Below are 16,317 nucleotides of genomic sequence, written 5' to 3'. Positions count from 1 at the left end.
TGAGAGTAAGGGCGTCAAGACTCAAACGCAGGTGTGGGTTTGGTCATTAGGACTTAGAACTACAAAGATGTTTACCCACCGGTAAGAGGAGCCGTTGATAGAGGGGAGGGACAGAGCCAAGCTAAACTCCTCCCACTGGTCTATATCTAGTCTGCGGGCAGAGCTGAAACTTAAGTGTAGCTGCCGAAGCCTTTTGGATGAAGAGCACAGAAGATGAATCAAGAACCTTCATTGAAGATAATCACCATTATTCAAAACCAAGCCAGATATTCACAAAAAAAACAACAACATATATTTAAACATTGTAAGTAAGTAAATTCTTTATTTTGTCATTGTCTTCAGTCTCCTCTGAAGTACTGCCTTCAGTCTCCTCTGAAACAGTGCAGCGCCTCCTGGGTTTTTCCCTGTTTTAGAGCGTGGTGTCCTGCACTGGTCAGCTCCTCCTTCCTCCTGCGCAGCTCTCTCCGCTCCACAACAGTCTTTACCCGTCTTCTCCTTTTTTGTCCCTCTTTTGTTTCCTGTAGCTCCTCTTGTGACGCCTCCACTGTGCTGCAGGTGAGGGAGACTCTTGGTGCCTCTTCAGTGTTTCAGAAGGAGAAATGTGTAGGTCTCAAATGTCTTTAGCTCATAAGCTAGCTGTTTGTTTACTTTTCAAAAGCTGGGTGGCTAGTGTGAACTCTCTGCAGTAAATTAAATCAGCTGAACCTCAAAAGCACAGCAAAGACGGAGAAAAGTACCACAGTATCCAGTGGAACAATGTGGAACACAGAGAGTACAAATGCAGTTCAATGCAGAAAAAGGGGGGAAAACACAGCTGTACCAAGAGAGAGGGAGGTTGCTGCTTATTCTTACTTTGTTTAAGAAAGTCGAGTATGGCAATTTTTACTCTGTTACGATAAATTTCCCCTTGCACCAGCAGTGTCGAGGCTTAAAAATGCGTAAAAGTACCGTTTTCCTGTTTTGCCTGATTCAGTTCTGCTTTTGTTCCTGATTTAGCTGTTCTAACAGTGAGTTTTCTTTAACAAGGCCCGAGGGTTTTGTTTTGGTTCATTTCGGGGTTTATCCCAGACGTAAACAGACCGCAGTCACGACACGGCATCGTGGGTAATCATCGCGGCTTTAGACTAAACAGGGTGAGTCAATGCAGATGTGGAGACACGTGCAGTCTTGACTCTTTGGTTCTTGCATTCTCACTGTTAGCTGGATAATCGCTTTGTTTCATGTCGAGGCCTCTCGTTGTGAACTGTAGTTTGTCCGCGTCTTGTATTCATGCATTTACTGAGTTTCATGGAGTAATCAGTGTCTGAAAACATGATCGGCAAATAAAGGGAATAAATAGATGTTTTCAATAACGTTTAACTTCCAGAACTTACTAAAGTAGCGAGTAGTAACAAGAAACCCTGACAGGTGACTTTTAGAAGTAGCACGACCCAAAACTGCTGCGAAGTGATAGAGGAACTGTTGGCATAGCTTGGTTAGCCAGACTACTCTTATCGCAGGACTTATGACGACGTCCAGGGCAGAGCGACAGAATCAAACTTGGCCGTGCACTCAGGGATGCATGTTTTCTTTTTTCTCTTTAAAGAGGGGGTATTATGCTTTTTTCAATCTGAATTTTTTTTGTTCAATATCACACTACAATGATGACCAAACCTTCTGTTGGTCTGTAAATGCAGTAAATTAGAATAACTGCCTTGTATAAAATGTCTCTCTCAAAATGGCTGTAGTGAATGTCTTGAAATAGGCCTCTGTCTCTTTAAGAACCTCTGACCCTTTCCGACACGCCCCCTCCACACGCTGTCTGTGGCATCAGTGGGGAGGGGGTTCTGCTGAGGAGCAGTGGTTGGTTACTCGGCTGGTGACGAAAGCTCGGAGGCGTCTCCAGGAGGTGGGGGCGTTCCTAGGAGGACTCAGGCAAACCTATCCCTAAAATGGCCGCCATCAGAGTTTTTACAGATTACTCAAAAATACGTGAATGTGCCAAGGCAACACTTCAGGCATGTTTTTAATGAGGGAATGACTTAATAACATGATGTAAAGCTTGAAAAAGGCGATTTTGCATAATACCCCCACTTTAATGGTTAATTGGTAACATGTAGCCCTCTGCTATAGTGCACTATCACCCAGGCGGTTAGTTTGAGGAGCACCTGGTTGTGATTCACTTTCTTTCGACCCAAAAGAAGTGGGTCTGGCTGATCGGGCGACGGCAGCCAAGCTTCTATCAGCGAGTGTGGAGTGTAGGGCTGTGCAATTAATCGAAATTCAACTACGATTTTGATTATTGCACTACACGATCACAAAAATAGCGTAATTGAGGGGAAAAAAACGATTATTAAGGATGCCCTCCCACTTCATGCAAAGCAAACTGTTAATAATATCTTAGGCTACTAATATTTTGAGATAGCGCCACTGTTAAGCGCTCACCTTGGCTTGTGTTGAAGGGAGAACAGCTGTTTAAAAGCCTCCACATCCTTTGCCCCGGCACTGGTTTTGTGTAGCAGAAGAGTCTAAAACTCTTCTTCAGGAGCAGATCTCAACGGAGCTCAAAGTGTGGAGTCGTGTGTGTTCTCCACGCGCTCCGGTTTCCACGCCCCCACAAAACATGCACAATAGGTTGTCCCCCCTCTGGTGCCAGGCCTCTCCTGAACGACAGATTCGGAGTCTCAGTGGGACGTACCTGGTTGAGTAAAGGTCAAATAACTATCTAAATAAAACTTTTAACTGCATATTTGTTCTACTGTGAGTACTACTATTAACTATCGCAGTACTGCTGGGCCGTAGTAGTACTTTCCCTGTAGTGACTGGGAGAGAAAGCTGCTTTGTAAGAGCGTCCGTTGTCTTTGTGTCTGGAGGAATGCGTCTCCCGCCGGTGAAGACAGCGCGGGTTAATCATTCCCCAATAAAGCGCCCTTATCGGCCGCCTGGACACGGGGGAGTTTCCACCTTCTGCCTTTTATCGATCTGCACACAACACAACTGTCCCCGAAGGCCACATGCTGCGTTCAGGGGCTTCCGGGGGACAAACAGATTGACAAACAGCACTGAAGGATGGGTCAAATGCAGAGAGCGAATCAATAAAGCATAGGCTGTCTTAACCTTAACAGTGGGGTTAGTCCATGTCATGAGTTATTCTTGGATATTGATCCTTTGCTGTTAATGTTAGAGAATTGTGATATTTTTAAGAACTGCAGTATTTATTTACCAAACTATGACAGAAGAAGAAGTTTGAAGAGGGCTGTGTAACGTTCCCAATACCAGTACGGCAACAATACTTGGTTTACGATACTGATACCTGAACAATACTTTTTCGATGCCTACACTAGATTATGTAGTAAGTAGTAGTAAGATCAAGCTCCTCCCCTTCCTCCTGATTGGACCTGACAGGCTGGTTCACAGGAAAAGCTCGTCTCATTGGTTGATGCAGGAGGATGCTAGACTCTGATTAGTTGCTGGGATCTGGGAAGGAGGGACTAATATATAGAATATTCCTTCATTTACATCAAAATGCAAAACCAGGTGGTTGATTTGCACATTTTATAAAATTTGTAAAACATTTAGACTTCCAGACTATCGCTTTAATTTGAGATGGAAGTCAGTTCCAAGTCACGTCCTTTAATGCTGTCCCTGGACCAAACAAACATCAAAACATGGGTCTCTAAAGATGTAGTATTTTTGTTATTTTCGGGACCTGCTTTTCTCGACTTTTATTTTTTTCACACCAGTTGTACCTAAACTTATTTTTTTAAATGATACCATACTGGTATCGTTAAACAGTACTCAGCCCTACTGTCGGAGTTGGTAAAGCGCTTTCTTGGAGATCTTCTTGGCACTGTTATATGTATGCTTGTACTAGGGCTGTTATTATTTTTTTGGTAATCGATATATCTACCGATTATTTTTTATGATCAATCGATTAATTTTTTTTTTTTTTTTTTTTTTTTAACTTTTTACCACAAAAAGCGCAAGCGATGCCACTTGAGCTGTTTTTGACGGAGTAAACTTAAAGTGAATGTTCGTAAGAAGCTCTAATTCTGATTTCTGATTGGACGAGACACAGACAGATATTGATGAAATTTATTGTATACAAAACACTACAGACCTTAACTTTAAAAACAAAATTGTCCTGTAATTTTGCTCTATTTGAGACTGTGTTTAGCAGAAAACGATAAATCGATTACTAAAATAGTTGTCAACTATTTCAATCGATTCGTTGTTTCAGCCCCAGCTTCAAGGCCGTGGGAACCCAGGGTGCTGAGGGCGCTGCAGCACCCCCTTGTGAATAGTTTGGGAACAGCAGGCAATAATAATAAATAGGAAATATGCGCAGAAAAAGCGTTTTGGGGGTGAATTTTGTCCCTCAGCACCCCCTAACTAAATTATCTTCCCACGGCTCTGCCCGCTTGTACATGTACGTTAAATGTGAATGATTTTGAGCCCAAAGATCTGTGGTAACAATCTCAGTCATTTGACCTAAGTTATAAATAATTGATTAATCGAACACATTTCACTTTACTTAATGATCAAAATCACGCAGCTCCAGCTCATACTGTCATCCTGCCCTTGGGCAAGACACTTCACCTACATCGCCTTAGCAAGAACGTGGTGGGTGTGAACGAGTGGCGGCTTTAGAGGCCGGCCTCAGGACATTATGGAGAGAGATGATAAAGCGCTTTGAAGGACCTGCGTCATGTGGAAAATGTGCTGTACTACAGTTAAAACTCCCTTCTCTTGTTTTCACAGTGCGTGTTTTATTCCGAGGGACCCCGTGTTGGCGGTAAAAAGGAGGTGACTTTAGGTGACTGTTCAAAGTGCAGCTGGACATTGTAAAGTTACACTGATCCCGATTGTAACGCCTGCAAATAATTAACCCTTTAAAACCTGCTCGCACTTGTTTGTGTCTGTGTCTCGTGTTGGTGGTTCGGTTTCCAGGATCAGAAGCAGCTCCTCTCCGGAGAGTAGCCACAAACACAATAGGATACAATTTTGTGATGTAAGCAGGTTCAGCTTTAGGTGTTGAACCTGGTTAGGGAAATCTCTCCTGCCAGATGGTGAAAACAAAGAGGAGGAAGAAAGAGACGGTATAATGTTTGGAACCTATATTCTGTTGTTCTGCCCAATGCTGTGAATCTGTGTGTAGCTATATTTGCTATTCCAGTAAACCCTTTTTCATCCTGGTGTTTTGGAATTTACATCACTTATTGCTACACAAAAAAAAGTTACTTCTGCGTAAATCTTCAACGGCAATTTTACTATCTCAGTGGTGTGTTTCTGTCTTTTCTTGTGTCTTCAAATGGTGAAGATAAATGAACGGAAACGAGGTGGTGTGAAATGACCTCGAGATTTGATGTTCGATTTATTGTCCAATGTAGACTGACTGTTATTATTATGTTTCCTTGATGAACATATTTCTTTTCAAACTGAATCTGCGCGTCCTTCAGTCTCTGCAGCTCTGATTTCCGACGGATCGGACGCACTCAAAACAGAGACATGCAAATACATCACAAGCAAATGAGTGACGTGAAGAGAAAGCTCGTAAGATCTTTCTATAGACGTCACGACATGGACTTTTTTCTTTTTTTTCTTACAGGTTAACCACTTCCCCCACAGCCCGGCTGGGTCTTTGCGCACCTCGCTCGTGAGTTTGAGCTGAGCGGCGTTGAAAAGGGGCCGGTGTCGCTCCTTTTGTCCGCACGTCCACACCTCGTTACCTCAGACTCCTCTTTTTTCTTCCCGTAAACCAAATTAGAAACGTCGTTCCCTCATGACTCAATGTAGATGTCGACATTTTCTCACTAACCAAAACGCGATCCGCTCGACAGAGTCTGAATGGAGCTGATTGAGCGAGAGTTCGATCAGATAAAAAAAAAAAAAAAAAGCGCAGAAGTGCAGACAGAATGAAAACAGACCCGTTAGCTGTTAGCATCAGCCAAAAATAGTTCAACTGGAGAAATGCTGCGCGACTGGTTTCTGTTTTCTCACAGTCGCTCCGGGGACAATAATGTGTCCCTTCACCTTCAGCTGCAAAGCTACTATTACAATATGATTGCATAGCAGTGCGTTTACGGTTTAAATCCATGGTCAAGTTGTTGAGCTTGTCGATTGTCGATGTCTTGGCTCATACATAGATGAGAGAGATACCTTTCTTAAAGAGGGGGTATTATGCAAAATGGACTTTTTCAAGCTTTACATCATGTTATTATGTCATTCCCTCATTAAAAACATGCCTGAAGTGTTGCCTTGGCACATTCACGTATTTCTGAGTAATCTGTAAAAACTCTGATGGCGGCCATTTTAGGGATAGGTTTGCCTGAGTCCTCCTAGGAACGCCCCCACCTCCTGGAGACGCCTCCGAGCTTTCGTCACCAGCCGAGTAACCAACCACTGCTCCTCAGCAGAACCCCCTCCCCACTGATGCCACAGACAGCGTGTGGAGGGGGCGTGTCGGAAAGGCTCAGAGGTTCTTAAAGAGACAGAGGCCTATTTCAAGACATTCACTACAGCCATATTGAGAGAGCAATTTCATACAAGGCAGTTATTCTAATTTACTGCATTTACAGACCAGCAGAAGGTGTGGTCATCATTGTAGTGTGATATAGACTGGTGCTATGTGACTGAAAAAAGCATAATACCCCCTCTTTAAGAAGACAGACTTTCTGTTTAAGAGATGATCTATTTTGCAAATCGAATAACTTTTTAGTGAGTCCACCAGTGAAACTGTGCATCAGGGCCTTGTAAAGAGCATCCTCACCTATGAAATGATGAAGTATGGCAACCTCAGTGTGAACAATAAGTATAAAGTGAAGAGGATAATAATCATGAGTTCAAAGATCATTGAACGGCCACCGAGGTCTTGCAGCCTGTAAGCAAAGAAGAGCTTGGGAAAGAAGACGATGCACATCATAAATGACCCTTCCCAGCCGCTTAACAGTGATTTGGAACTATTGGAAGGAGATAGTTGTCATATCGGCGAAGAAAAAATCCCTTCAAGAACTATTCAAGAAGCTGCGAACTCTTTGAACCTGTAGGAGAAGTTGTTGTATTGACTTTTGGCTTTCTCAGGCAGGAGCTTTATGTTTTTGAGTAACAGAATAGCTTTTAACCTCTTGCCACCCGCCTAAACCGAATGCATTCTGTCCTCTTTCGCTATAGGCCTGTGTAACACCTCATTTGAAAGCTAAGACCTACTAAACTGATCGTTACATTTTTGTTGAGTTTTTATCATTTGTTGGTTGAGTTTTTGTCACTTTTTTGGTGAGTTTTTGTCATTTGTTGGTTGCGTTTACATCCTTGTTTTCTTTTCTTTTTTGTGGCTGTTTTGGTGCTTTTTCCCCAAGAAGCTTTTCGATTAGGGTAAAGCCAAACTGGAGAAAATGGGATCCGTTCAGGTGGGAGTTAAGAGGTTAAAGGAGCTGTATTGCCATGTGTTGATGCTCCATGTTGATGCGTCGTCAGTTTTCTATGGCAAAACCAAAGACAAATTTCGTCCTCGGTGGAAAACAAAGTTTTATATTTGCATTCGTGATTCTGAAAATCTTACCCTACTCATCTGTTCCCCTCTTTTGGTCTGGTCTGTTGGTCTAGGCGCGCTTGGACCTGGATAAGTACCTCGCCGGCGCTGTTGCTCCGATCCTCAGCACGGACCCGGACAGGAAGTACCGCCGGGAGAGCGCCTCCGTGGTGGACGAGTACTTCTCCGAGGACAAAACCCCCACTCCCTACAGCGTCAACATCAACGTGATCCTGCCCAGCACCGCACACCTCCGCACGGGACTGTATCGCCACAACAAGCCCATCAAGACCGAGCCGGGCCTGGAGGTGCCCTGCTCCAGCCCCCAGAACCAAACCCACGCCCAGAGTCACAACCAGACCAACCAGGCCCTCCCGGACTTCACCTCGGTCTTCAACGTCAACAACGTCTTCATCAAGCCGGACCTCAGCCCCAGCCAGACCAACCAGAACCAGGGTCTGGAGACAGAGCTTCAGATCGGACCTCCTGCCCCACAGCCTCAGGTGAGAGCCAGGGGGAAGAGGTCTAGATTTATATTGTGTCTTGCTCCGTCCGATATGCAATGATACATGGATTTGCGTGTGAAGGATATGATGTAGAGAAGCCAACAGATCGATGTAGTCACGAGGAAAAGAGTGTGGTGTCTTACCCGTGAACTTTAGGCTGAGAATGGATTCAAAGTGTTTGAAGCGTTCAGAAAGAGTCCTTTATAATATGCTGTGGCGCTGAGGGGAAACAAAAGAAAGGTATGTTCACATCCACATGAGACCCAGTTATCCGTATGAGCCTTTACTTTTTAACCTCTTAACTCCCGCCTGAACCAAAAGAGTCTTTTTCCTCAAGTTATCAGATTTTTTTCCATCATTTTTTTGTTGGGTATTCAATCATTTTTGTAACTTTTTTGTCATTTTTTCGTCATTTTTTTGTCAAATTTTTGTCCTTTTTTTGTCAAATTTTTGTAATTTTTTTTGGTCAAATTTTACTCACATTTTTGTACATTTTTTGGTCACATTTTGTCAAATTTTTGTCATTTTTTCGTCAATTTTTAATCAAATTTTTGTCATTCTTTTGTCACATTTTTGTCATTTTTTCGTACATTTTTTGTTGATTTCTTGTGACATTTTTGTGACATTTTTGCCACTTTTTCATCCATTTTTCGTCACTTTTTTGTCAATGTTTTCTCACTTTTTTGCCACATTTCCATCATTGTTTTCGTCTCAGTTTTGTTGCCATTTTCACAGCTTTTTTCCAGAAGCTTCTGGACTGGGGTAAAGCCAAACTGGAGAAAATGTGCTCGGTTCAGGTGGGAGTTAAGGGGTTAAGAATCTATGGAAAAAAATTGGATTTTTTTCTTTAAATTTTACCAATATTTATCGTAGATTAAAGGTGCATTGTGCAACTTTTTATGTGAGAAAAATAGTTGATATTTCTGTGTATTTGACCTTTGAGTGACCCAGCGGCTGCATGAGTGGTCAGCATGGTGCCTTTACTTGCTCTCTGGAACGTTCCAGGATCAATTGTTTGGAAAGCTTTCACTGCGAATGGAGCCTCTCACCAGAAAACCTACAAATCACCTGATGCTGGAGCCTTGTAGAGACCACTGTGACGGAAGGTAAAGGCTCCATGCTGACCACTCATGCTGCCGCTGGGTCACTACAAGGTCAAATACACACTCTTTTCTTTCCCCATAAACAGTTGCATAAAGCACCTTCGCTAAACATTTATTATAATCAGAAACAATACAGCTACTAAATGTGGTTAAACAAAAAGTGACGAAAAATTGATGAAAAAGTGGCAAAAATGTCACAAAAATGTCTCAAGATATTGACGAAAAAATGACAAAAATGTGACAAAAAATGACCAAAAAAATGAAAAAAATTTGATAAAAAATTTACAAAAAATGACCAAAAAAATGACAAAAATGTGACAAAAATGACAAAAAAGTTACAAAAATGAGTTGAATACCCAACAAAAAAATGATGGGAAAATAAAATCTGATGACTTGAGGAAGAAGGCGGGAGTTAAGAGGTTAATGAATATACAGTTCACGTAAAATGTTCTCTTTTATAACGATTATACAGTTGGCATGGCAACAAATGTATAATGTAGGTGGTTGTTCCTCTTACCACCCGCCTTTAATGGAGTACATTTTCTCCAGTTCAGCTTTACCCAAGTCTAAAAGCTTCTTGGCTGGAGCCTATAGGCCAGAGTAATGCCTAATTGAAAGCTAAGACCTACAGAAGTGATCGTAGCCTTTTTATCGCATTGTTGCCGTGGTTTTGTCACATATCATTAGCTGTTTGTTGTGTTTTTGTCGCTCTTTTGATGTTTTTTCATCACGTTTTTTGTCGCTCTTCTGTGGCTTGTTTCTTTTTCATCACTTTTTAGTCATGTTTTTGTCGTTTTTTTGTTATTGTTGTGTTATTTTTGTGTTATTTTTTTTGTCGCTCTTTTTTGTCTCTTTTGTTGTTCCATTTTCATCCTCATTTTCAACGCTATTTTTTCAAGACGCTTTTAGATTTGGGTAAAGCCGAACTGGAGAAAATGAGCTCAGTTCAGGTGGGGGTTAAGAGATTTTTAAGGATGTGTCAATCAGGATGAGACCTGATATTCCCATATCTAGAATGTCCTGCAACTGCTACACACAATTGTATTCCGCAAATGCCTGTGAATACACAGCACTGCCGGAGTAATGCCAGTAAAAAAAAAAATGGGATACAGCCTCTTTATGGGAAAATGTTCATGTATTTATGTGGCCGACATAGTTTAACTCTGTGCGAATGTTGTTTGTTTTCGTGGATCTGTTTTGAATTGTGATTTTGGATGTTTGAATGTCCAAATGTCAACATAGGGCTGCTCGATTATTGAAAAAATAATAATCACGATTATTTTTGTCATAATTGAAATCACGATTATTCAAACGATTATTTGTTGCCTTTAAAAAAAAGTCTTTATTTTATTTATATATTTATTAATTTAAAAAAAAAACGATGCTGAATATTTTCTGTTTTCTGAACAGTCATAAAAGTACAAATGATTTCATGTTTGCCTTGATTAAGGAGAGGTCTCTGTTTCACACCTGCCCCCTGCTGGCCGGCCCTCACACCTGCGCAAGTAAACTGAGCAGCCTGATGACATCATCACACAGCACCGTTTGTTTTTATGTCAGGCAAAAGCATGAGCCGTGGCACGTGAAATCTGAAGGGAAAATAATCCCAGCGCCATGAAATAATGCAAGTCCGCTTTGCCAGAAAAAGATGAAAAAGAAAAAAAAAATTGAAAAAAAAAAAAAAATCGTTTGTAATCGTTTAGTGTAATAATCGAAATCGTAGTCGAATTTCGATTAATTGCACAACCCTATGTCAACGTTGTTTTAATTTTTGTGTGGCTTTGCAGGTTTATCATCTGCCAATCAGCAACTCCGACCTCTCCATGACCCTGAGCACCAGCCAGTCAGCAGTGAGCGGAGGCCGGACCATGCTGAACCTGGGCACGGTGTCTTTAACGGGACCAAACGGCGGCTACCTGCTCGCAGAGGCGCTCCCGGCTCAGCACGCCCACGCCTACTACCCCTCGTCCGGCGCTCACCCGCAGACGGGCACCCACAGCCTGCCCCCCTCGCCTCCCAACTCCCAGCCCGGGAGCCCGGACAACCACGCCGAGCTGCTCACCCTGGGGTCCCAGCAGCAAGTGCCGCCTCCCCCCTACCACCACAGAGCGCTCCAGCACCCGTCGGCCCAGATACTCGCCACCAAAATCACAGGACTGTCCCCCCACGCGCTGCTCATGACGCACGGGCAGGGCGTCCTCACGGGGCCCAAGTACAACCGGCGGAACAACCCCGAGCTGGAGAAACGGCGGATCCACTTCTGCGATTACCCAGGTCCGTGTGCAGTCGGTTGATGTTCTGTGCGAATAGGGGTTCATAAAGCGTTTGGAGCTTCACGTATCCAGTCGGTTTCTCAGTTGATTTGGTTTTTATTTGTGCGTAGCCGCTAATGCCAGTCCGATCACCTTGCCCATCGACCCGTGTTTAGTTGCATTTCGACCGGAGCCAGATAACATGACATTATCCCCGAAAGTGATAGAGACTTCCTGTTTTTTTGCATTGGGAAGATCTCAGTCAGTCTTTAAAATGAGCTCCTTCACAACTTCCTAGGCGGTGAAAATCAGTCACAAGTTTGTACTAAATCAGCTCTATGCCCCTCATGCAGCGCCCCCTGGTGCCACAGTTCAACACTGACACGTTCAGATATGCACAGGATTATAGATGAGGCATTTTAAAAATTGTGGCCAAAAATATCAGCGGTAAAAGCTGTGTAATGGAGCACTTCCCGCCCACCTTTACAGAATACGACTTAAACTTTACAAGTGCTGATTAGAGTAAAGCTGTGTTCTGCGTCCTGAACCGTGCGGGGTTTGTCGGGGTAAATTGTGCAGTATGGAAACGCCAATATGTTTTCTTGTATCATAAATGAACGAACCACGCTACAAAAAGTAAATATCAAGCATTGGCTTAAATGACTTGAATTGAGGAAATGTATCCTGTTTTTGTCGGTTTTCACTCATTTAGACACTTTTCCTGATCGGACCTAGTTCACTTTGCTTGTTTGAGGACATTTCAGACCAGTTCTCAGGTAAATCTCGCTTGAAATAAGAAAGTAAAATTGCCAATGAGATAAGACCAATTTTCTTACCCCATTGGCAAAGAAAATGACCTGAAATAAGGACGAAATGTATCGAAACGAGTCAGAAACATCTCAGAACAAGTGAAATAATCTAGGAAAAATGCCCAACAACTTCTTAACTAGTCAAAACAACTAAAAATTTGGATTATTATGCTTAAATTGAGATGTTTATACTGATCTAGTTAATTACTTTTTGCAGTGCATGCATGTGTATGACTGGTTAACCGGGCTATTTGTGAGACTTGCACATTTTAAGACATGCGCTACAATTAATCGTCTGTGATTGGATTGACACCGATGGGAGAAATAATTTGTTGTGTGCCATGTCCCGGTTTCTGTTCATTTTCAACTGACACAAAGAACGACCCAAAAGAAATTGATTTCGACAATGTATCTCCGAGCTCCGTAGCCCATGCTGTCTAAAAAAGAGGGTTGCGACCCCAAAATGCTGTCAGTCCTGGGTGAGCCTGTTGGATCCCAGACTCTGCAATACTGTCAAAAATCTTGACCCTTTTCCATCATCTCTGTTTGTTTGTTTGCTTTTTGCAGGTTGCTCCAAAGTTTACACAAAGAGCTCCCACCTGAAGGCACATCAACGGACGCACACAGGTAGATTCACTCTGTCATTCACCAAAGCACCATCGGGGCACGGGACGAGGGGTTACAGAGGCTCAGTCCAAGGCGGAAGGTTGATGGTCCTATTCTAGCTCCCATCAGTGCCAACTGCAGGCACTCTGACTTTCACTTCATTTTTTGTTTTGGGGCTCGAGACAATTTCTCCATCAGAAAGCAGAAGGAGATCTCCACTTTGGATTACTGCATCCAATGGCTAAAACCAGTTCACGCTAAACCAAAAGGCACTCTCTTTCTTCCAAAATCTCAGCTCTTGTCGCCCCGATTTAAGTAATTAGTGAAAATGCCCCAGTTTAGTTCAAACTCAGTGACTGAATTCTGGAGATTCCAGCCCTGAGGCGTGCCATGTCAACAAACCTGTATTTAATTATGAACCACAAAGAGCGCAAGCTAGATAAGCTACCATTAACCTGCCCCTAAACCAATTCATGAATACCTAATCACTGTTGATTGTTAATAGATGGATGGATGAGAACCACAGTCAGTCCTAGCTGTCTCATTTAACAGCAAAAGTAAACATGTCAGGAACCTCCTTGTTGTTCATGAGGCGAATAGTCAGGGGAAAGCAGCGATTATTGAATCTCAGTCGCTGTGCCCTCCCAAACAGCTGTCAAATACAATCTCCTTCAGAAATAGAAACATATTTCGGTACATGGAATGATAGTTAGTGGGTTCTTAACCAGCCTCAAGCTTAGTTTGGGACCTATCTTTCAGCTAGCTAGAGTATTAGCAGCCTGAAGCTAGCTTGATGTTTTCAAACTGGGAAAAATTGTTAGCTAAGCATAAATGTGTGTGAGTTAAGGCTCAAACTCTTTCTTCACATTTGGAACCTTATGATGAGCATGATTGTTCCACATTTTTTCAGGGAGCGACTAGCCTGCGCTAAGCTAATGTTGTTTTTGTCAACGGTGCTACTTCCAGGTTTATGATGTAAATAAAAAAACTCAATACTAGATAGAGCATTAACCACAGCAAGATGGCTAACTGAGAAAATGAGGAAAAAGTGGGATCTGGGCTTTTACAGACTCTAAAATGTTGATGTAGCATAATGTGGGAGCTTTAAAGGAGTTAGGGTTAGGAGTTTGGCATAAACTGCTCGCTGTAGCTCTAACTTGTTTCTCGCTCCTGCACATCCTCATTTTTCTTTTTGCTCACGCTCTGTGCAAAACAGGGCTGCGCATTATCCTGGACGGATCACCGCTGCGTCACCTTTAGCCTCGTGCAGAATGAAAACAACTCTCCCGCACTATTGTTGTCGTCGCTTTTGATGTATCAATCTGGGAGCTATTCTGGGCCTGTGTCCGTTTGGCTGCGCCCAGCGCTGTGTAAAAACACTGAAATGCCCCATGAAAATAAACAGACTCCGGGCATGCCGGTACCTGCCGCCAGAGCTAAGGCCCATGAGACTTGGAACAACAGCGAGGGGCGGGGCCAGGAATAAAAGAAAAGACAAGCGCGGTTAGACTCAGGCCAAACCAGTTCCCCCGGCTGCTCCGACAGAAGGGGGAGGGAAGGAGGGAGGGAGGGAGGCGGTTGGGGGGGAGAAAGGAAAAGCCAGGTTTCGATGTGGTTAACTTCTGTAATATGAGACAGCGCCAGAGTCCCCAGAGAGAAGGAGAAGGACAGATGGGGACAGAGAGAGAAGAGAGAGGGATGTGTTTGTGGCTGCACCAGATTTTGTGTCGCTTTTTCACTTTTGATGCAATTTCAATCAATAGGTTGTGTTCCCATAATATCACAACATTCTGAAGAGCTCATAAATCGTTTGAAATTGAGGTGGTGCAGCTACCCCTTTCTGAGGGTAACTCATTTAAGGGACATTTTCTCAAAATGCATCTTGTCGTTAATAGGGATGCAACGATACCGATACCAGTATCGGGTATCGGGCCGATACCACATGCTTGTACTCATACTCGTACTCATTCATGAGGTCCCGATACCAGAAACCGATTTATTCATCTGAAAAACTAACCCAGCGACTAAAAAGGCCTCAGAAAATCCAAATTAAAGAGATACAGCATGTTTATATTGAGCCAAAATGAGCTGCAGCAGAACAATAAAAACGCTGTAGTTGCTCGCTAAGTTGCTACAAAACACACAAGAAAATCTACAGGAGCTGAAGTAAAGACGAAAAGAGACCATTTAAGTAACATCTCAATACTATTGTTAAATAAAAACACATAAATGAATAAAGCACAGGCATTGGGAGCTTTAGGACATGGACTTTTCTGTCTATGATGGACAGAGCAATAAAAATTAAAAATTATATTGAATGAAAATAAAATAAATGGCATCAGCACCATTCTAATATAACTGCTCTTAAATGTGTTGCCTACTTTACTTAAGGAAATGTAAATGAGTAAATTTACTAATTACAAACCAATCATTCTCTAAGAATGTTGAAGAAAATGCCTTGTACTCATATCAGTATTCGGTATCGTCGAGGACTTAAATCCAAGTACTCGTACTCATATCGTTTCAAATTAATATCACTAAATTATATTTTTTCCCTTTTCACCTGCATAAAGTCCAGATAAGTCAGTTTAGCTCTGAGGGTCTTCCTCCGTTCTCCGTGTGTGAACAGGTGAATGCCGCCGCGATGTTGTAAAGGCTAAAGACAAACAGTGCACTGATAAATGCCGCTAATACAATGGACACCTGCAGTCCGGCTATAGAGGCTCAACAGACCACAGGACATTAGCATCGGGCAATACCGCCTGGAATAAACATGTGTAAACAGGATCACGGCGGCTAAATGGAGGTCAGTGGAGGGGTAGGGGCTCGTGTATATAGTATAGTATAGTATATATCAGACTGTTAAACCAGCCTGACCAGATCCCCAGATTAGCATCAGGTAAACAAGAAATACTAGAAACTAAAGGGCTGTTGACCACAATCCATTATGAACAAATGGACAGCACATTCTGGCTGGAGTCCAATATCGTTCCTAAAATAAAGTCATTTTTAGCCAGAAGGAGATTTTTGCTTCTTACTCACACCAACTTTTTTAGAGCCCAGGGCTGCTAGTCGGAAGTGTTCCTCTAATATTGATAATAAAAGGAATAATAACACTTAGTTATAGCTCTAATTCTCTGGCTCCTTATAAGTTGTGAAATGTATTTTTTAGCCTAGTTAGTTCATCTGTATTTCTGCTTCCATTTATTCAGTTTATATGAACCCGCTACAACTTGTATATTCTGAAAATAAAGATATACAACTCTCTGGGTAGTGAAAATATCAAGGTGAGAGAAATTGGGGCACCAATTTTTGACTTTGTCGCCATGTTAAGACAAAAACGAACCAGAATTTATGTAATTATCGATAGAATCCACCAAATCAGTTCTGAGCAGCTCTACACGACGCCACAGATCTGCCATTACGCAAAGCGAGAGCGTATTTTCACTGTTTCGTACATGGGCCAATTTGGAATCGTGACCAGCCCAACCTCTCACTTTTCTAACTCTCTTCACTTTACGCATAGATTAGGTC

General features: G+C 42.6%; 2 protein-coding genes across 2 annotated transcripts in view; both read left to right on the top strand.

Annotated features, from left to right (window-relative positions):
- Window positions 1-16,317, top strand: part of LOC306970399 (protein sprouty homolog 3) — a 489,858-nt gene that overhangs the window by 304,798 nt on the left and 168,743 nt on the right. The gene's annotated exons all lie outside the window — the stretch shown is intronic.
- Window positions 1-16,317, top strand: part of klf5l (Kruppel like factor 5 like) — a 31,066-nt gene that overhangs the window by 6,914 nt on the left and 7,835 nt on the right. The window contains exons 2-4 of the mRNA XM_079566347.1: window positions 7,582-8,010; window positions 10,904-11,390; window positions 12,745-12,804. Of these exons, the coding sequence (XP_079422473.1) occupies window positions 7,582-8,010; window positions 10,904-11,390; window positions 12,745-12,804 (976 nt within the window). The remainder of the gene's footprint in view (window positions 1-7,581; window positions 8,011-10,903; window positions 11,391-12,744; window positions 12,805-16,317) is intronic.

The sequence above is a fragment of the Gobius niger genome (assembly GCF_951799975.1).
Source record: "Gobius niger genome assembly, chromosome: 11".
Lineage (NCBI taxonomy): Eukaryota > Metazoa > Chordata > Actinopteri > Gobiiformes > Gobiidae > Gobius > Gobius niger.
This window is presented reverse-complemented; position numbering and strand designations above follow the sequence as displayed.